A 20727-nucleotide genomic window follows, 5' to 3' on the forward strand; every position below is an offset into this window, starting at 1 on the left:
CATGGGTCCCTCTGGGGCTGCTGTGTCCCCATATGAGGCAGGTTCACCCCCATGGGTCCCTCTGGGGCTGCTGTGTCCCCAAACAGGGCAGGTGGCCTCCCCATGGCTCCTTCTGGCACTGCTGTGTCCCCATATGAGGCAGGTTCACTCCCATGGGTCCCTCTGGGGCTGCTGTGTCCCCATATGAGGCAGGTTCACCCCCATGGGTCCCTCTGGGGCTGCTGTGTCCCCAAACAGGGCAGGTCCTCCTCTGGGGTCCCTCTGGGGTTGCTGTGTCCCCAAATGGGTCTGGTTTACCCCTGCCGGGGTCCCTCTGGGGCTGCTGTGTCCCCAAATGAGGCAGGTTCCCCCTATGGGTCCCTCTGGGGCTGCTGTGTCCCCAAATGAGGCAGGTTCCCCCCATGGGTCCCTCTGGGGCTGCTGTGTCCCCAAACACAGCAGGTTTCCCCCCGGGGTTGCTCTGGGGCTGCTGTGTCCCCAAACAGGGCAGGTTCCCCCCCCAGGGTCCCTCTGGGGCTGCTGTGTCCCCAAACAGGGCAGGTTCCCCCCCCAGGGTCCCTCTGGGGCTGCTGTGTCCCCAAACGGGTCAGGTTCCCCCCCAGGGTCCCTCTGGGGCTGCTGTGTCCCCAAACGGGTCAGGTTCCCCTCCAGGGTCCCTCTGGCGCTGCTGTGTCCCCAGACGGGGCAGGTTTTCCCCCAGGGTCCCTGCTGTCCCCAGCAGCCCTGGGGACAGCGGGCACGCCGCCGGCACCGCTCTCGGTGGCAGCTGGTTTTCAGCTGGTTTTCTCCACCTCAGCTTATTCTCACCCACCACTTGGCGTTGCTTTGCCGTGCTAATTGCTTTGCGAATAATCAGCTTTCCCTGATTGCGCTGGCGGGGATGGGGGCGCTCTCAGGTCCCGGCCCCCGTGGTGCTTCTGGGGTCCCCCCAAAGCGTCCTGTGTCAGGGTTTGTGGGAGAAACCCTAAAATCCTGCTCTGAATGCACCCGCATCCGTCACCATCTCCTGCCCATGGAGAACGGGACCCCGGCAGTGGGTGTGTGACCCCCATGGCAGGACGCGATCCTTGGCGGCTGCTGCTTTCCCCAAAATAGACTCTAATTGGCTGCAGGACGGCGTAACGATGTTAATTTGACGGGGAGAGCCGAAATTCACTCAGCCCGTCGGGTGGTTATTTACGGAGGGGGGATGCTGGGGGTGCCCTGGGGCATCACCCCTTTCCGAGATGCTCCGTTGTTCCTTTTAACCCCAAATCCAGTTTCTCTCCCCGGGCGCACGTCTGCGGGGAATCCGCACATTCCCATCGATTTGGGGATTCAAATCCCTGTTTCCACATCCCCCCCGCTCCTCCAGCATCTCTCCGAAGCTCCACACATTGACTTTCTCGTTAATAAACCAGCCTCCTCGCCGCACACCTTTAATTAAATGAGGCTAATAGGTTTGTTGTTTGATTTTTTAATTATCTTTGGGACGGCTGACGACTCCCCCCAGCAGCAGGGAGTGCTGGGGCCGGTGTTGCGGCATCGGCAGCTCCCGGCACAGCCGTGGTGGCCGGACGTGGCCGTGGCGTCCCCACCCGGGACTGCGACTCAGAGCCATTCCGCTGCCGTTCGAGCTCTTCCTTGGCTCGGAAAGCACTTTAAAAACGGCAATATCTTTCTATGTGCCTCTAATTGCTGGATGTTTGACGGTCGTAGAATTTAGTTAACATCCTTGCTGTTCTATTGATTTTTAATGTTTATTTGCAAAACCTCCAGCGTGTGGCCAAGCTCTTGAACGGTTTCCCAGAGCGATCTGCCGGGCCGCTTCTCCTCCGATATGAAATCTCGTTTTTCCGGGCCAGCAGAGCGGTGTTTAACGGCGCTGACGGGGCGGCGGTTACCGGCGCTATGAATTGGACACCTCGACGTTCCCATTATCCGGCTCCTGGCACAGCCCGTTGCCTTTTACTTGCGCTGGGAACTGCAGAATTGGCTGTTTTCCACCAGCGTCACGACGACCCGGCTTTGGTGGGTCCCCGGCACTGTCACGGGGGTGTCCGTGCCAGCGGTCCCCTTTTTGGGGTGGTCCCACGTGGCTGCAGAGCCGGGTGATGCTCCCAGGTTGCTTTTTGTTACGTTTTTTAAGGCAAAGATTTGCTCTAGTGTGATGCTGGGACCCACGGTTGCACCAAGCTGGCGCTGCACCCTCCTTGTGCCAAGGCCACCGAGCTGCTCTCTGGTCACTTCACCAATGTGGTTGTCAGCGGCACCCAAGCCCCTCGGTGCGGTGCCACAGGCTGGTGACACCAGGGCCACCCAGGGCTTTGCCGCCCGCTCGCGCCGTCCCCCTTCCCGCGGGATCAGGGACTCAACAGCCTGTGCCAGACGCTGAAACAAGCAATAAATGTGGAGTTCGTTAGTGAGGATTAATTAGTGTTTGCGCAGGGCTTTGCGGAGCAGCAGGCAGGAACCCGGCAGCGTGATTTATCCTGGAGCTCGGCCGTGACCTTGTCAGGGTTGGGAGAGACGTGTCACCACGTCCCATCGGGTCCCGCCGTGGCCGTGGTTTGAAGGCAGGTGGTGGAAAAGACATGGGGCCTGGGAATTGAACCCCCCAGGCTGCAAAGGAGTTTTCAGCCTTCACACAGGGCAGGAGCCTCCTCCGGGGATGGGTTTGGCGCTGGTGCGGCACCGGCTCGCTGCCACAGGTTGGGATGCCCCCATGGGATCCGGCCTCTTCCCATCACCCGCGCCGGCGCTGGCAGGGGCTGCGGCGCTGGGTGAGCGGCAGTGAGGGCGGAGGAGGGAACGGCTCCAAGCAGCAGCCTGGGAACAGCCTCGAGGACATAATAAACTCTATCAAAGCCTCATTCATTGCGAGAGAATGCGGAGCGCGAGTGCCGGCGTGTCTTTGTCCGCTCGCTCCCTCTCCCATCTGATTCCTCTCCTTCATTTCCTGCTGCTTTTGCCTTATCTCCCTCTTTTCAGTCTATTCCTCCCCTCCCTGGCACCGTTCCTCACAGCACCATGCTGGTGAGCAGAGTGATGTGCTGAGGGCCGTCCTCCACCACCATGGGCTGGGGAGATCCCAGCATTGGGTTGGGTTGGGCTGGGTTGAATTGGGGTGGGCTGGGTTGAATTGGGTTGGGTTGGACTGGGTTGAGTTGGGTTGGTTTAGGTTGAGTTGGGTTTGGTTAGGTTGATTTGGGTTGGGTTGAGTTGCATTGGGTTGGGCTGAGTTGCATTGGGTTGGGTTGAGTTGCATTGGGTTGGGTTGAGTTGCATTGGGTTGGGCTGGGTTGAGTTTGGTTGAGTTGGGTTGAGTTTGGTTGAGTTGGGTTGAGTTAGGTTGGGTTGGGTGGCGTTGCTTGAGTTTGGTTGAGTTGGCATTGGTTGAGTTGGGTTGAGTTGGGTTAAGTTGGATTGCGTTAGGTTGAGTTGGGTTTGATTGAGTTGCTTTCGTTTTGGTTGAGTTGGGTTGGGTTAGGTTGAATTGGGTTCAGTTGAGTTGGCTTGGCTTGGGTTGGGGTGGGTTGATTTGGGCTGGGTTGGGTTGAGTTGGGTTGGCTTGAGTTTGGTTGAGTTGGGTTGGGTTGAGTTGAGTTAGGTTGATTTGGGCTGGGTTAGGTTGAATTGGCTTCAGTTGAGTTGTCTTGGGCTGGGTTGGGTTGGATTAGGTTGAATGGGGTTCAATTGAGTTGATTTGGGTTGGATTGGGTTGACTTCGCCTCCCCCTATCCTCCTCTCACATACTGGCAGGGCCCACAGCAAGCAGCCAAATCCCCTCTGGTTCCATTTCCTGGGGGGTCTCATCCCATTGTGCTGTTAATCACCAGCTGCTAACGAGCTTGTGTAATGAGCAAGAGGCTGAGTACCCAGCTTGCTCAGCTCCCTTAACTACAGCGTTTCAGGGGGTGACACCTTTGGTGCCTCCCCCTGCGAGCGCAGTTTCCCCAGCTGAGCAGCCTGGCATGGGGTGAGTGATGCCAGGGGGCTATTGGCTTGTTGGGGGGACCCCGGCAATCCCCGCACCCCAAACTCCTCCCATCCCTCCCCCTTAGAGATCAGCCACTGGAACGCAGAGGAGACGCTCGGTCTGGCACTGCGGCCTCATGGGAGGACGCTCTTGCCGGTTGGGGGGTTTTGGGGAGCGGGGGCTGCACAATGCCTGGGGAGCCCCCCCTGGGGTGCAGGAGCCGGGGGGCACCCATGGGAGTGGGTGGGGGGTGCTGGGTGCACCAGCTTTGGTTTATCTGCTCTGGGAGTCTCCCCGTGGGGGTGCTCATTGCGAGGTGGTTTTGGGGTGTCCCCTGACCTGTCTGTCCCCCCCAGGACAAGAACCGGAAGCTGAGACCCCTCTATGACATCCCCTACATGTTTGAGGCCCGGGAGTTCCTGCGCAAGAAGCTCATTGGGAAGAAGGTACGGAGGGGATGGGGACGGGGACGGGGACGGGGTCCTCGCCTGTGCTGGTGGGGCCATGTGTGTCCTTATGGGTGACCCAGGGGCTCTCCATGGGGAATCATGGATGCACCCAAAGCTGGAGCACCCATTTCTGCACCCATTTCCTTATGGGTGACCTGAGGGCTCTTCTTTTGGAACTGGGGGTGCACCCAAAGCTGCACTCATTTCTTAAAAAATGGGTGACCTGGGGGAGCTCCAAGAGGAATTGTGGGTGCACCCAAAGCCAGAGGACCCAAAGCTGTGCCCATTTCTTTATGGGTGGCCCAGGGGCTCTCCATGGAGAATTGGGGGTTGCACCCAAAGTTGAAGCACCCAAAGCTGCTCGTGTTTCTTTATGAGTGATGTGGGGGTTCTCCGTGGGGAACTGGGGGTGCACCCAAAGCTGGAGCACCCAAAGCTGCACCCATTTCCATATGGGTGACCCAAGGGCTCTCTGTGAGGAACTGGGGGTGCACCCAAAGCTAGAGCACCCATATCTGCACCCATTTCCATATGGGTGACCCAAGGGCTCTCCGTGGGGAACCAGGGGTGCACCCAAAGCTGGAGCACCCAAATCTGCACCCATTTCCTTATGGCTGACTCCATGGCTCTCTGTGGTGAACTGAGGGTGCACCCAAAGCCGGAGCACCCAAAGCTGCACCCATTTCCTTATGGCTGACTCCATGGCTCTCTGTGATGAACTGGGGTTGCACCCAAAGCCGGAGCACCCATATCTGCACCCATTTCCATATGGGTGACCCAAAGGCTCTCTGTGGTGAACTGGAGGTGCACCCAAAGTCAGAGCACCCATATCTGCACCCATTTCCATATGGGTGACCCAAGGGCTCTCTGTGGTGAAATGGGGGTGCACCCAAAGCCGGAGCACCCCTATCCGCACCCATTTCCATATGGGTGACCCAAGGGCTCTCTGTGGGGAATTGGGGGTGCACCCAAAGCCGGAGCACCCCTATCCGCACCCATTTCCCAGCAGCACCACGTACCCGCATCGTTTGCCATTTCCCTTTGTTTCCCCGGCATATTTTTCTGGGCTGGTTTAGAGCAATTCGTGGGGATGAAGAATATGATGTGCACTTAAGCGCTCAAGCACATGCTCAGGATGCAATTTTCAAATGCTCATAAAACGGTCAAATAAAATCAATTTCTCTCGTGGCGCGGCCGCTCGCTGCCGCTCGGCGAGGACTATTTCCATGCCTAATTGCCTCTCGCCGTTTCACAGCCCTGTTTATATATCACCAAAAAGAAGGCAGCAAAAAAAAGGGGCAAAAAAATAGCAGCTCGTGAGACTTTTCGCATGGGAATTTGTCACTTGGCGTAGCCCAACGCGGCTACGAGGACGTTGCTGGGATGTGGGGAAAGCTCCGGTCTCTGACATGGAAACGCGGAGCGGGGTTTGCGATCTCACCCGTTGTTGCTCAAAACCGCCCTTTTTCTCCCCAAAACTGTTTGCGTTGGCCGTTGCACATTTGCAGCCAGGAGCTGAGGGCGCACGTGGCCGAGGGCTCCGGTCACCGTGTCCCCACCGTGGCTGGGGACAGCGCCAGCGCTGCCGGAGCCCGTGGTGCTCGTGGTGCTGCCTGTGCCGGTCCTGTGTCCCTGTGCCCATAGTGCTGGGGCACTTGTCCCCAAGCTGTCCCCAAGGCCGGTGGTTTCTCTCTGTGTCCCCCATGTCACCACAGCTGGGGGTAGGGCCACCTTTGCCAGAGCCCTGGGTTCTCATGGTGCTGTTTGTGCTGGTCCTGTGTCCCCTGTCCCCAGCCCTGAGAAGCTGTCCCCAAGCTGTCCCCAAGGCCGGTAGCTGCTCTCTGCGTCCCTCATGTCCCCATGGCTGTGTCTGGGTGACATGGGCCACTGTGCTGGGGAGGGGGATGAGGGTCCTGCCTTCATCCCGGGACCCCCAGCAGGGTGGGCAGCAGCATGAGGGACGGGCAGGGATGGGTGGGGACGGGCAGGGACAGGCAGGGATGGGCAGGGACAGGCAAGGACGGGCAGGGACAAGCAGGGATGGGCAGGGACAGGCAGGGATGGGCAGGGACAGGCAGGGACGGGCAGGGACAAGCAGGGATGGGCAGGGACAGGCAGGGATGGGCAGGGACAAGCAGGGATGGGCAGGGACAGGCAGGGATGGGCAGGGACAGGCAGGGATGGGCAGGGACGGGCAGAGATGGGCAGGGACAGGCAGGGATGGGCAGGGATGATCAGGGACAGGCAGAGACAGGCAGGGATGAGCAGGGATGGTCAGGGACAGGCAGAGACAGGCAGGGATGGGCAGGGACGGGCAGAGACAGGCAGGGATGAGCAGGGATGGGCAGGGACGGGCAATGACAGGCAGGGACAGGCAGGGACGGGCAGAGACAGGCAGCGGCACATCCTTGCTGCTTGGCTGCCGTTCCGCCGCTGTTGGTGACAGCAGGGACAGCTGCCACCGTCCCCTGCCCAAAGCAGCCGCTTGGGAGCCGGTGACCCCCAGAAACAGAAACAAAAAGCCATTTGGCCGCCACCCCCCGTGTTTGCAGCCCCCAGAGCGTCGCAGCCGCGCGCCGGGCTCCTGCGTCCTGGGCCGCCTCCTTTGCTTGCTCAATATCCCCTTTGTCAGCTCCACGTTCTTCACTTCAGATTAATTTGATGGAGGATAAGTGATGAAAAAAATAAACCCCTTTCCCGTTTGTGATCCAAACAGTTCCCGGCGGCCGGCGGCGCGGGCTGATGCGAAGCGACAGCGCGGCGCGGGGCGCTCGCCCTTGCTCGGCACCGCCGGGCAGCGCCTGGCGTCTGGGGGCAAAATCCCGCTTTTCCCACCCCTTTTTGTTCTTGAAGGTGCTTTTCCAGCCCACCCCGGCGGGGAGCGAGCGGCTGCTGGGAGCCGGCGGGACACGGGACGGGGACGGTGGCACCCGCGCTCGGGGCTGCCCGTGGTGGTGTTGGCGGCGGCGCTTTGCAGGGGTGGCCTGGGGAGTACTGGTTGTTTTGGGGAGCCCTGCCAGCCCGTTCTGCAGAGCTCTGCTTGTTTGGGGGAACCCTGCCTGTTCTGGGGAGCCCTGCCTGCCCATTCTGGGAGCCCTGCTTGTTTTGGGGAACTCTGCCTGTTTTGGGGAGCCCTGCCTGTCCATTTCAGGGTCCCCCGCCTATTTGAGGAGACCTGCCCATTCTGGGAGCTCTGCCCGTTTTGGGGAGCCCTGCCCATTGGGGGAGCCCTGCCTGTTCTGGGGAGCCCTGCCTGCCCATTCTGGGAGCTCTGCTTGTTTTGGGGAACCCTGCCTGTTTTGGGGAGCCCTGCCTGTTCTGGGGAGCCCTGCCTGCCCATTCTGGGAGCTCTGCTTGTTTTGGGGAACCCTGCCTGTTTTGGGGAGCCCTGCCCGTTCTGGGGAGCCCTGCCTGTCCCTTTCAGGGGCCCCCGCCTGTTTGAGGAGACCTGCCCATTCTGGGAGCTCTGCCCGTTTTGGGAAGCCTTGCCTGCCCTTGCCAGGGAGCCCTGCCTGATTTGGGGACCCCTCCCCATTTGGGGGAGCTCTGCCTGTTCTAGGGAGCCCTGCCTGCCCTTTCCAGGCAGCCCTTTCCAGGGAGCCCTGCCTGATTTGGGGACCCTCCCCATTTGGGGGAGCCCTGCCTGTTTTGGGGACCCCTGCCTGTTTCAGGGAGCCCTGCATGCTCCAAGGACTCCTGCCTGTTTTGGGGACCCCTGCCTGCTCTGGGGACCCCTGCCTGCCTGTTTTGGGGACCCCTGCCTGCTCCAGGGCCCCTTGCCTGTTTTGGGAAGCCCTGCCTGCTCCGGTGTCCCCTGCCACCCCCTGCAGCGTGTCCTCTCCCTCAGAGCCCCAGGCCGATCTCCTGGGTCCCCTGCAGATCCGTGTGTCACCAGTGTCCCCTGTGCCGGCCTGGCTCTGTGTCCCCGGGGGCTGCCGTGGCCCCCGAGCTGCTGCCCCCCGCTCCACCGAGCACCTTGTGGCCCCTTCTCCTCCCCTGCGTGGGTGTCACGGGTGATGGGTGCCGAGCAGTTCTGGTCGCACCAGTGTGTCCCCAAGGAGCGATGACATGGGGGGACGCAGGGGTCGGAGGTTTGGGGGCTGCCCTGTGCCCCCCCGGTGTCCCTGGATGGGGGCTCCCCTGTCCCCTCCTGCCTCCCCGCTGCCCTTGGTGTGCCCGCCGAGCGCTGGCACAGGGTGACAGTGTGACAGCCCCGCGAGGGATCGCCGCTGGCAGCCGCTCCGGCGCAGCGCGGTCGTCCCCATCACGATTGATGAATTAAATATTAGGAATAATTAGGGCAGGAGGAGATTTTGCTCTCGCTGACGGCGCTTCAGCAGCCGCTTCCTCGGCTGCAAGCGCCGCGTCTCTGCTGGGCTTGGCTGTGCCGTCACTGCTGCCTGTGCTGGGGCTGCCTGCACCAGGGCTGCCTGCACTAGGGCTGCCTGCACCCAGGCTGCCTGCACCAGGGCTGCCTGCACTAGGGCTGCCTGCACCGGGGCTGCCTGCGCCGGGGCTGCCTGCACCAGGGCTGCCTGCACTAGGGCTGCTTGCACCAGGGCTGCCTGCACCAGGGCTGCCTGCACCAGGGCTGCCTGCACTAGGGCTGCCTGCACCCAGTGCTGCCTGCGCCGGGGCTGCCTGCACCAGGGCTGCCTGCACTAGGGCTGCTTGCACCAGGGCTGCCTGCACCAGGGCTGCCTGCGCCGGGGCTGCCTGCACCAGGGCTGCCTGCACCACTGCTGCCTGTGCCGGGGCTGCCTGCACCAGGGCTGCCTGCACCGGGGCTGCCTGCACCGGGGCTGCCTGCGCCGGGGCTGCCTGCACCCAGGGCTGCCTGCACCAGGGCTGCCTGCGCCGGGGCTGCCTGCACCCAGGGCTGCCTGCACCAGGGCTGCCTGTGCCACTGTTGCCTGTGCCGGGGCTGCCTGCACCCTGTGCTGCCTGCACCGGGGCTGCTTGCGCCGGGGCTGCCTGCACCCAGCACTGCCTGCACCCAGCACTGCCTGCGCCAAGGCTGCCTGCACCACTGCTGCCTGCACCAGGGCTGCCTGCACCGGGGCTGCCCACACCCAGCGCTGCCTGCGCCAGGGCTGCCTGCACCCAGTGCTGCCTGCACCAGGGCTGTCTGCACCAGGGCTGCCCACACCCAGCGCTGCCTGCGCCAGGGCTGCCTGCACCCAGTGCTGCCTGTACATGGGGCTGCCTGCTGGGAGGTGGCTTAGGGCTTGTCTCAGGGCTGATGTGTGATGTCCCTGCACCCTGGGGACTCTCTTCAGGGGTGCTGTCCCTGCACCCTGGGGACCCACCCCATTGGTGCTGTCCTTGCACAGCGGTGACCTTGCCCCGTGGGTGCTGTCCCTGCACCCTGGGGACACTCCTCATGGGTGCTGTCCTTGCAGAGCAGCGTCCTTGCCTTGTCGGTGCTGTCCCTGTGCCATGGGGACCCTCTGAAGTTCTCTGCTTGGTGGGGACCCTCCTGGTGGTTGCCATCCCTGCATCCTGGGGACACTGCTCATGGGTGACATCCTTGCACAGCGGTGGCCTTGCCTCGTGGGTGCTGTCCCTGTGTCATGGAGATCCTCTTCAGATCCCTGCATTGGGGGGACCCTCCTCATGGGTGCTGTCCCTGCACCCTAGGGACCCTCCCCATGGGTGATGTCCTTGCGCAGTGGTGACCTCGTCTTGTGGGCGCTGTCCCTGCATGAGGGGGACCCTCCTTGTGTATGATGTCCCTGTGGCGTGGGGACTCTCCTTGTGGGTGACATCCTTGCACAGCGGTGGCCTTGCCCCATGGGTGCTGTCCTTGTGACGTGGGGACCCTCTTCAGGTCCCTGCAAGGTGGGGGCCCCCCTGTGGACGCTGTCCCTGCACTTTGGGGACCCTCCTTGTGGGGGCTGTCCCTGCGCCGTGGTGATGCTCCTCATGGGTGCTGTCCCCGAACCCTGGGGACACTCCTCATGGGTGAAGTCCTTGCACAGCAGTGACCTTGTCTTGTGGCTGCTGTCCCTGCAAGGTGGGGACCCTCCTCATGGGTGCTGTCCGTGCACCCTGGGGACCCTCATGGGTGCTGTCCTTGCACCGCGGTGACCTTGCCCGGTGGGTGCTGTCCCTGCACCCTGGGGACCATTGTGGGTGCTGTCCTTGCGCCGTGGTGATCTTGCCCAGTGGGTGCTGTCCCTGCCCCCTGGGGACCCTCATGGGTGCTGTCCTTGCACCGTGGTGACCTTGCCCAGTGGGTGCTGTCCCTGCCCCCTGGGGACCCTCATGGGTGCTGTCCTTGCACCGCGGTGACCTTGCCCGGTGGGTGCTGTCCTTGCACCGTGGTGACCTTGCTCCCCAGTGCACGGTGGCAGCTCGGCAGGGCTGTTGTGACACTAGAGGGAGCTGCGCTTTAGGAATTGTGGAGCTGGGGATACCCCCCACCCCCTCATCCCACCCCACTTCCCCCCCCACCCAGGGAGCGGGTCCTGCCACCCCCTGCCATGGTGACACCCCCGTAGCTGTCCGCTGTCCCCACCCGCCATCGCGGTCCCTTTGTGGACACAGAGCAGGGTCCGAACGAGCCGCCCTCGCCCCTCACTGGTGTGAACTGGGAGCTGCTGGTGCGCAAGGTGTCAGCAACCCTGGCTGCCCTGGGACGGTCCCCAGGGCTGTCCCCTGCCTGTCCCCTGCCCAGCGCGGCTGCTCCGGTCCCAGCGCAGGGGCACACGTTGTGCCAGCGAGGATGAAAGTGCCCTGGCCGCAGTGAGCCGTGTCCTCAGCCGCCCTCGTGTCCCCATCCCGTCACCTGGCGGTGTCACCTCCTGTGCGGCGGGCAGCGTGCCGGCTGGCGCGGGCAGCGTGCCATTTAGTGCGGGCAGCAGCTGCTTTTTGGGGTCAAACGCCTCAAAAGCACCATCTTGGCACGATGGGATCCCCTGAGATCCCACGGTCCCCTCTCCCCTCCTGTTGGGGGTCACCACCCCCCTCCCAGCTCCCGGCTGGTGACGTTCATTGGAAATCCATAGATCTCCTGGTCTATCCCACTCTGGGCTGCCTGGGGGACATCCCTTGTGTTGCTGCGTGGTGCTGGGCTTTGCTTTTGGGGGTGTCTGTGGGATTTTGGGGTGAGCGGGGCCTCGGGGACCTGGGGGTGGCCACGAACACCACATCCCCCCGTGTGCCGTGTCCCCACGCTGTGTCACAGGGCTGCCCCACCGCTTCCCCGAGCCCCGGCAGCAAAGAGAAACCGCTGCCATCGCTGCCAGCGATAGTTCTTCACGTCCCTTTCCCCCTGGAGAAAGCACCGAGGGGACAAGAGGCAGAAATGTCCCCGCGGTGGCCACTGTGCCTGCGGTTCGTGCGGCATTTACCGCGTACGGGCTGCGGGAGCCGCGGCCGAATTCCCAGGGCCCGCCAGATGGATGGAGAGCATTACATTTTCTCTCTCGCCCTTTCATCAAAGTTTCTAAAGCCGGGGTTTTTCCAGTGCCTTGTGCCTCCCGGTAACAGAGCCCATTTATTTTTCTTGACTTCTCTGCTGGTTGTTGCCGTGCTGACGTGGCACACGGAGTCACAGAATCCCAGAGTGTCAGGGGTTGAAGGGCCCTGGAAAGCTCATCCAGTGCAATCCCCCCATGGAGCAGGAACACCCAGCTGAGGTTCCACAGGAAGGTGTCCAGGGGTTGGAATGTCTGCAGAGAAGGAGACTCCACAACCCCCTGGGCAGCCTGGGCCAGGCTCTGCCACCCTCACCCCAACAAGTTGCTTCTCCTCTTCCAGTGGAACCTCCTGTGTTCCAGTTTGCACCCATTGCCCCTTGTCCTGTCCCTGGTTGTCACCAGAAGAGCCTGGCTCCATCCTCCTGACACTGCCCCTTTCCATATTGATCCCCAGGAATGAGTCCCCCCTCAGTGTCCTCTTGTCCAGCTCCAGAGCCCCGGCTCCCTCAGCCTTTCCTCACACGGGAGATGCTCCACTCCCTCCAGCATCTTGGTGGCTGCGCTGGACTCTCTCCAGCAGTTCCCTGTCCTGCTGGAACTGAGGGGCCACAACTGGACACAAGATTCCAGGTGTGGTCTCCCCAGGGCAGAGCAGAGGGGCAGGAGAACCTCTCTGACCTACTGACCACCCCCTTCTAACCCACCCCAGGTCCCATTGGCTTCCTGGCCACAAGGGCCCAGTGCTGGCTCATGGTCACCCTGCTGTCCCCAGGACCCCCAGCTCCCTTTCCCCTACGCTGCTCTCTAATAGCTCATTCCCCACCTTACACTGGAACCTGGGGTTGTTCTACCCAGATGTAACACTCCACACTTGCCCTTGTTATATTTCACGGTGCCAGAGCTGCCGCGGGACCTGCACCCTCGGGACGGACCCGGCGCCGCGGAATTTGCCCGGTGGCGCGGGGTGATCCGGCTGCCGTGCCCGTATGGATTTGCCTCCCCGGTGGAATAGATCTGCGGCGCTGGCCGGCGTGGGGACGGCTCCCGCGGCACCGCCGCTGCCCATCGATTGGAGCGCCGGGCACGCACCGCCCGTTAAGCAGCTCTTTTTTAATTACGCCGTCGCGCAGGCAGTTGAATGGAGTCCAAATGGGCGCTCTCGGCCCTTCCCTCTAATTAGCTGGGGGGGATTAATCATTCGCATGGAGGGAGACGGCACAAGATAACTCAGGGAAAAATATCCCTTGTGCACGGAAGCGACTCAGTCCCTTTCCTAAGGAGTTTTCTGCCGCTGATGGGGAGGCTGCAGGGGGGGCAGCTCTCCTTGGGGTGCCTGAGCAATTTTGTGCCTCTGGTTTGGGGGTAAGTTCACCCATTCACCAGCCCCAGTGAGACGTGGGTCCCCCATCCCCAGCCCCAAATCCCAGCGCCACATCCTGCTCTGCCAAGGCAAAGGGACTCTGGGGACACCTGGTGCTGCCGTGGCACGTGGGGGTCACACGCTGCCACAGCCAGTCCATGGGTTTTTGGGGGTACAATCGCGCCGGCTCAATGGGGAGGTTGATAATTAGAGACTGGGGGGCTGCGTGTGGCCCATGCCGAGGGTCCTCGCCATGCGTCCCCATCCCTGCACCCATTTTTCTGCAGAGCTTCAGCTTCTCTTTAACACCTGGGGTTTTCTTGGCAACGCCGCTGGGGTCGGAGGCTCATTGAAGGGGTGGCAGGAACGCTCCCCGGCTCGCTCCTTTGGCGTCACCCAGAGCAGCATTCCCAGCACCGGCCATCAGAGCTGGCAAAACGGCTTTAACCGCCAAAACCCACTTTCCCCTGGAGCATCACCCTGTCCCGGCGGAGGGAAAGCTTTGGCAGGGTGCTTTTGGGCAGACTCGGGCAGGTTTTTGCACCAACAGGCCGTTCTTGCTGCCTGCAGAGCCGGGGCGAGCCGGCGGCACGGTGCGGTGATGCCACCCACCCGGGGTACAGTGTGGTGATGCCACCCACCCGGGGTACAGTGTGGTGATGCCACCCACCCAGGGCACGGCGCGGTGATGCCACCCACCCGGGGCACGGCACGGTGACGCCACCCACCCGGGGCATGGTGCAGTGATGCCACCTGCCTGGGGCATGGCGCGGTGATGCCACCCACCCGGGGCACGGCGTGGTGATGCCACCCACCCGGGGTACAGTGTGGTGATGCCACCCACCCGGGGCACGGCGCGGTGATGCCACCCACCCGGGGTACAGTGTGGTGATGCCACCCACCCGGGACATGGCGCGGTGATGCCACCCACCCGGGGTACAGTGCGGTGATGCCACCTGCCCGGGGCACGGCGTGGTGATGCCACCCACCCGGGGCATGGTGCGGTGACGCCACCCGCCTGGGTCACAGTGTGGTGATGCCACCCACCCAGGGCACAGCACGGTGATGCCACCTGCCCGGGGCACAGCGTGGTGATGCCACCCACCCAGGGCACAGTGTGGTGATGCCACCCACCCAGGGCACAGCGCGGTGACGCCACCTGCCCGGGGCACAGCATGGTGATGCCACCTGCCCGGGGCACAGCGCAGTGATGCCCCCCGCCCAGGGCACAGCATGGTGATGCCACCCACCTGGGGCACGGTGCGGTGATGCCACCCGCCCAGGGCACAGCGTGGTGATGCCACGCACCCAGGGCACGGTGCGGTGATGCCACCTGCTCGGGCACGGTGTGGTGACGCCACCTGCCTGGGGCACGGCACAGTGATGCCACCCTCCCGCGGCACAGCTGCTGGATTTTTTGGCTCCCAAACTGCATCGTTTTGCTTTTTGGGCAGGATTTTGCTTTTCAAGACCTTCTGGAGATCTGGCTGCTCCGCAGTGCCAAGCGGGGGGATCTGCTCCCACCGTGTCCCGGTGGAGTTCCCGGTGCAGGACGGGAGAAGCGGGCACTGCCGCAGCCTGGAATGGCTCCTGACGAGAGCAAACGGGGCTGTTCACGCGTCACGAGCAGAAATTTGGGGCTGTTTCCTCTCTCTGCATCAATTCTCCTCCTCCTGACGCTTCCTCACATGGCTTTTCTGCAGCTCTGACAGAGCCGTGTCCCAGCAAGGTCAGTCCTAGCCTGGGGCTGCTCGTTCGGCTCTGCTGGGCTCGGCTTGGCTGGGCTCGGCTCAGTGCGGGGCTGTGACCCGGGGGGGCTCGGTGCCCTTGGTGAGGAGGGAGCACGGAGCCTGTGGGTGCTGCCGGCTCCGCTTTCGGCAGCGGTTGGGGCTCCGGGGGGGCTGCTTGGCAGCGGGGGGGCCTGGAGCATCCCTGTGTCACATCCCTGTGTCACATCCCCGTGTCACATCCCCGTGTCACATCCCGGTTCCTCACATACCCCCTGAAGAGGGACTATGGCAGGAGGATGCGGGGAGGACTGGGGGTCCCGCTGTCCCCCCGCTGCCTCCTGCAGCCCCTCAGCCCGCTGGGCAGCTCTGAGAGGTGACAATGTGGCATCATGTCCCACCACGGCCCATTGGGCTCTGTTGGGGGGGGGTGAGCCCCTCACAACAAGGAAAGACCTTGAGGTTTTGTCACTGGGGAGGACAAACCTTGGATCCTGGGGGCAAATTTGGGCCCCTCAGCTCAGGGCTCAAAATGGTGGCACCAGGGCCACCCAAATCACCTGAGGGCTCAAGAAAGGCCTTGAGGTGCTGGAGCGAGTGGAGAGAAGGGAACGGAGCTGGTGAGGGGCTGGAGCACAATGTGATGGAGCGGCTGAGGGACCTGGGGGGTTCAGCTGGAGAACAGGAGCTGAGGGGAGACCTTCTGATCTCTGAACTCCCTAAAGGAGCTTGGAGCCAGGGGGGTCGGGCTCTGCTCCCCAGGAACAAGCGCCAGGAGCAGAGGAAACGGCCTCAAGTTGCGCCAGGGGAGGTTGAGGTTGGATGTGGGAACAATTTCTTCCCCAAAGGGCTGTGGGGCATTGGAACAGGCTGCCCAGGGCAGTGCTGGAGTCACCATCCCTGGAGGGCTGGACAGACGGACATGAGGTTCTCAGGACACGGGGCAGGGACAGGCTGGGTTATGGTTGGACTCCATGATCTGGAGGGGCTTTCCCAGCCCAAACAATTCTGTGAATCTTGCTTTTGTAGAGTGGGAAGAGACTCTTGGCCCCACGTCCAGCTCACCCCAGCGGTGTGTCCCCAAGGCCGGTCCCAGTGCCGCTGGGCTGAGCAGGACACGGGTGTCCCCATGGCAATGGGGGGACCCCATGTCAGCACCCCCTGGGCTGCGGGACCGGCCGTGGGTCGGTGCCGGGTATGGTTTCCCACCCTGTGGGGGTGAGAACAGCTACTTTGGGGTTGTCTGAGGGGCAAATGGGGGATGTGGGTGCAGTTTGTGGGGGGCATCAGCCAGGTCCCCGCTGCCCCTGCTTGTGTCCCCAGGTGGGGGAGAATAAAACAGGGAAGAATCAGGGTGGTGGGACTGTCCCGGCTCCTCCAGCAGCCCTTGCTGGTACTGGGTGTACGGTGTGTTATGGTGCAGATGGGCAGGGCCATGGCGGAGCATCTCCGCACCCATGGGTGCCCTTCCCTGGCTGGAGCTGGGCTCGGAGGGGACCGTCCCCTGCCCTGGGGACACAGCAGGGAGGAGGGGGCCAGGCTGGGTGCAGATGGCAGGGGTGGGTGGCAGCCCAGACGTGCTCAGCTATAATTACCACCTGCAACGCCCGCAGATCTCCCAGCCCTTCGGCGTCACAAACTCGCAGGGACTATTTTTACCTCCCCTGCCAGCTCGTGCCGCGTGTCACTGGGACCGTGATGCTGGGGACTGTGTGCTGGGGACCACATCACTGGGACCGTGATGCTGGGGACAATGTGCTGGGGACCACATCACTGTGACCGTGATGCTGGGGACAATGTGCTGGGGACCGCATCCCTGGGACCGTGATGCCGGGGACAATGTGCTGGGGACCACATCACTGGGACCGTGATGCTGGGGATGATGTGCTGGGGACCACATCACTGGGACCGTGATGCTGGGGACTGTGTGCTGGGGACCGCATCACTGGGACCGTGATGCTGGGGACAATGTGCTGGGGCCGCATCACTGGGACCGTGATGCTGGGGACAATGTGCTGGGGCCACATCATTGGGACAGTGATGCTGGGGACTGTGTGCTGGGGACCACATCCCTGGGACCGTGACGCTGGGGATGATGTGCTGGGGACCACATCACTGGGACCGTGATGCTGGGGACAATGTGCTGGGGACCACATCACTGGGACCGTGATGCTGGGGACAATGTGCTGGGGACCGCATCACTGGGACCGTGATGCTGGGGACAATGTGCTGGGGACCACATCACTGGGACCATGATGCTGGGGACAATGTGCTGGGGACCGCATCACTGGGACCGTGATGCTGGGGACAATGTGCTGGGGACCACATCACTGGGACCATGATGCTGGGGACGATGTGCTGGGGACTGCATCACTGGGACCGTGATGCTGGGGATGATGTGCTGGGGACCACATCACTGTGACCGTGATGCTGGGGACAGTGCTGGGGACCACATCACTGGGACCGTGATGCTGGGGATGATGTGCTGGGGACCACATAACTGGGACCGTGATGCTGGGGACAATGTGCTGGGGACCACATCACTGGGACCGTGATGCTGGGGATGATGTGCTGGGGACCACATAACTGGGACCGTGATGCTGGGGACAATGTGCTGGGGACCACATCACTGGGACCGTGATGCTGGGGACTGTGTGCTGGGGACTGCATCACTGGGACCGTGATGCTGGGGACAATGTGCTGGGGACCGCATCACTGTGACCGTGATGCTGGGGATGATGTGCTGGGGACCACATCACTGGGACCGTGATGCTGGGGACAATGTGCTGGGGCCGCATCACTGGGACAGTGATGCTGGGGACTGTGTGCTGGGGACCACATCCTGGGGACCACATGCTGGGGACCATGTTGTTGGGACCGTGATGCTGGGGACAGCTTGCCAGGGGCCGTGTTCTGGAGGCCGCATTCTGCAGGAGGTGCTGAGCCGGAGCTGGGGGCGCAGGGTGGGCCCAAAATGGGTCTGGGGGTGCAGGAGGTACAGAGCTGGGGCTGCAGACGCTCTCAGGAGTTGGTGACACTGTGACCTCCGTGTCCCTTCTCCACCCAGGGCCAGCACACGAAGCCACTGCCAGCGGGCGCTGGGGACAGTGCAGAGGGTGGCACGGCCGGATGTCCCTTGTGCTGGGACACGAGGAGCAGCGGGGACAATGTGTACTTGGGGTGTGTGTCCCTGCCCGTTCACTGCCTGTCATTGCTCCGAGCTGGTGGCCGCGTGGGGGACACTTGGGGTCAGCTGTCCCCAGGGGCTGCGGACTGAGCTGCTAATTATGGGAAGGCTTTAATTGCGGCCGGCTCTGGTGCCGCCCTGGGGAGGGAGTTTTGCTTTTGTGACTTGTCAGATGCAGCGGCGCTGGCGTCGTGTAGCAGGGGACACGCCAGCTGTGTCACTGCAACTGCCGCTCTGCGGGGGACGCAGCGCTTTGCCATGCAACACTTTGCTGTGCAACATAATGCAACACGATGCAGCGCTTTGTCGTGCAATATAACACAATGCAACACTTCACAACGCAGTGCAACACGAGCCACCGCTTTGCACTGCAGCATAATGTAGTGCAGCGCACCACGCTGCAACATGTTGCAATGCAATGCAATACAATGCATTGTAATGCTGCAGCACGATGCAACACAGCACTTTGCAATGGAACAGTGTGATGCTTTCTAGTACAACACAACACGGTGCTTTGCAGTGCAGTGCAACACAATGCAACACTTTGCAGTGCAACACAATGCAACACTTTGCAGTGCAACACAATGCAAAGGAACACAATGCAATGAAACACAACACTTTGCAATGCAACGCAACCCTTTGCAGTGCAATGCAACGCAGCTCAATGTGCCGCAATGCAATGCAACGCATGGCAATGCTTTGCAATGCAAGGCAACGCGGCACTTTGTGGTGCAGCGCGACTCAATGCTTTGCAATGCTATATAACACAATGCAACACTTTGCAAAGCAATATAATGCAACACAACCCTTTGCAGTGCAATACAGTGCAGCACAATGCAATGCAGTGTGATGCAACAGTGTGATGCTCTGCAATGCAATGCAACACAGCACTTGGCAATGCAACACAAAGCAACGCTTCGCAGTGCAACGCAACCGTTTGTAATGCAGCACTTTGCAACGCAACACTACGCAACATAAAGCAACACATTGCAATATAATGCGATGCAACACGATGCAATGCAACGTGCTGCAACACAGTGCGATGCTTTGCAATGCAACGTGACACAACACAGCACTTCGCAGTGCAGCGCAACACACTGCAACACTTCACAGTGTGGTGCAACGCAAAGCAACACGTTGCAGCGCAATAAAATGCAACACTTTGCAGTGCGATATACTGCCACACAACACTTTGCAGTGCAATATAACGCCATGCAACACTTTGCAATTGATGTGACACCACGTAACACTTTGCAGTGCAATATAATGCTACACAACACTTTGCAATGCGATATAATGCCACACAACACTTTGCAACGTGATGTAATGCCACACAACACTTTGCAGTGCAGTGTAACACCACTCATCTTTTTGCAACGCAATGTAACGCCACTCAACGCTTTGCAATGAGATGTAACGCCACTGACTGCTTTGCAACGCGATGTAACGCCACTCAACACTTTGCAATGCGGTGTAACACCACTCAACGCTTTGCAATGTGGTGTAACGCCACTCAACGCTTTGCAACGCGATGTAATGCCACTCATCGCTTTGCAACGCGACGTAACGCCACTCAATGCTTTGCAGTGCGACGTAACGCCACTCAATGCTTTGCAACGCGATGTAATGCCACTCAACGCTTTGCAACGCGATGTAATGCCACTCAATGCTTTGCAACGCGATGTAATGCCACTCAATGCTTTGCAATGCGACGTAACGCCACTCAACGCTTTGCAACGCAATGTAACGCCACTCAACGCTTTGCAACGCGATGTAATGCCACTCGTCGCTTTGCAACGCGACGTAACGCCACTCAATGCTTTGCAGTGCGATGTAACACCACTGACTGCTTTGCAACGCGATGTAATGCCAATCAACACTTTTCAATGCCATGTAATGCCACTCAACGCTTTGCAACGCGATGTAATGCCACTCAACGCTTTGCAATGCGACGTAACGCCACTCAATGCTTTGCAACGCGATGTAATGCCACTCAACGCTTTGCAACGCGATGTAACGCCACTCAATGCTTTGCAACGCAATGTAATGCCACTCAACGCTTTGCAATGCGACGTAACGCCCCTCAATGCTTTGCAACACGATGTAACACCACTCAATGCTTTGCAACGCGATGTAATGCCACTCAATACTTTGCAATGCGACGTAACGCCACTCAATGCTTTGCAACGCGATGTAATGCCACTCAATACTTTGCAATGCGACGTAACGCCACTCAGCGCTTTGCAACGCGGTGTAACGCCACTCAACGCTTTGCAGTGCGATGCAATACAACGCACACCGTGCTGCTTTGCGGCGCAGCACCCGGCGTCGCTCCCCCGCTGCAGGCTGAGCTCTCACGCCCGGGGTGCTGCAGGATGGGACCCCGAGCTGCAGGGTCACGCGTGTCCCACCCCTGACCCCGCTGTCCCACCGGCCTGTTGCCAGACCCTGTGCCGGTTCCCAGCAAGGTGCTCCCGGTGCAGCGCGGCCTCGCCGCTGACATTTCAAAAACCCCGGAGTAGCTCGAAATCCCTTCCCAACCTGCCTCTCGGAGTCACCCGTGTCTTTTTTTCCCCTCCAGTTGCTATGACAAGAGTTTCGCCGGGGGGAATCGCTGTAACC

At 61.3% G+C, this 20727-nt stretch overlaps 1 protein-coding gene across 1 annotated transcript in view; it reads left to right on the forward strand.

Annotated features, from left to right (window-relative positions):
* Positions 1-20727, forward strand: part of SND1 (staphylococcal nuclease and tudor domain containing 1) — a 139512-nt gene that overhangs the window by 44709 nt on the left and 74076 nt on the right. Inside the window, exon 11 of the mRNA XM_082043181.1 lies at positions 4315-4404. Within this exon, the coding sequence (XP_081899307.1) occupies positions 4315-4404 (90 nt within the window). The remainder of the gene's footprint in view (positions 1-4314; positions 4405-20727) is intronic.

Source organism: Streptopelia decaocto (genome assembly GCF_964273445.1).
Source record: "Streptopelia decaocto genome assembly, chromosome: 1".
Taxonomy (NCBI): Eukaryota; Metazoa; Chordata; class Aves; order Columbiformes; family Columbidae; genus Streptopelia; species Streptopelia decaocto.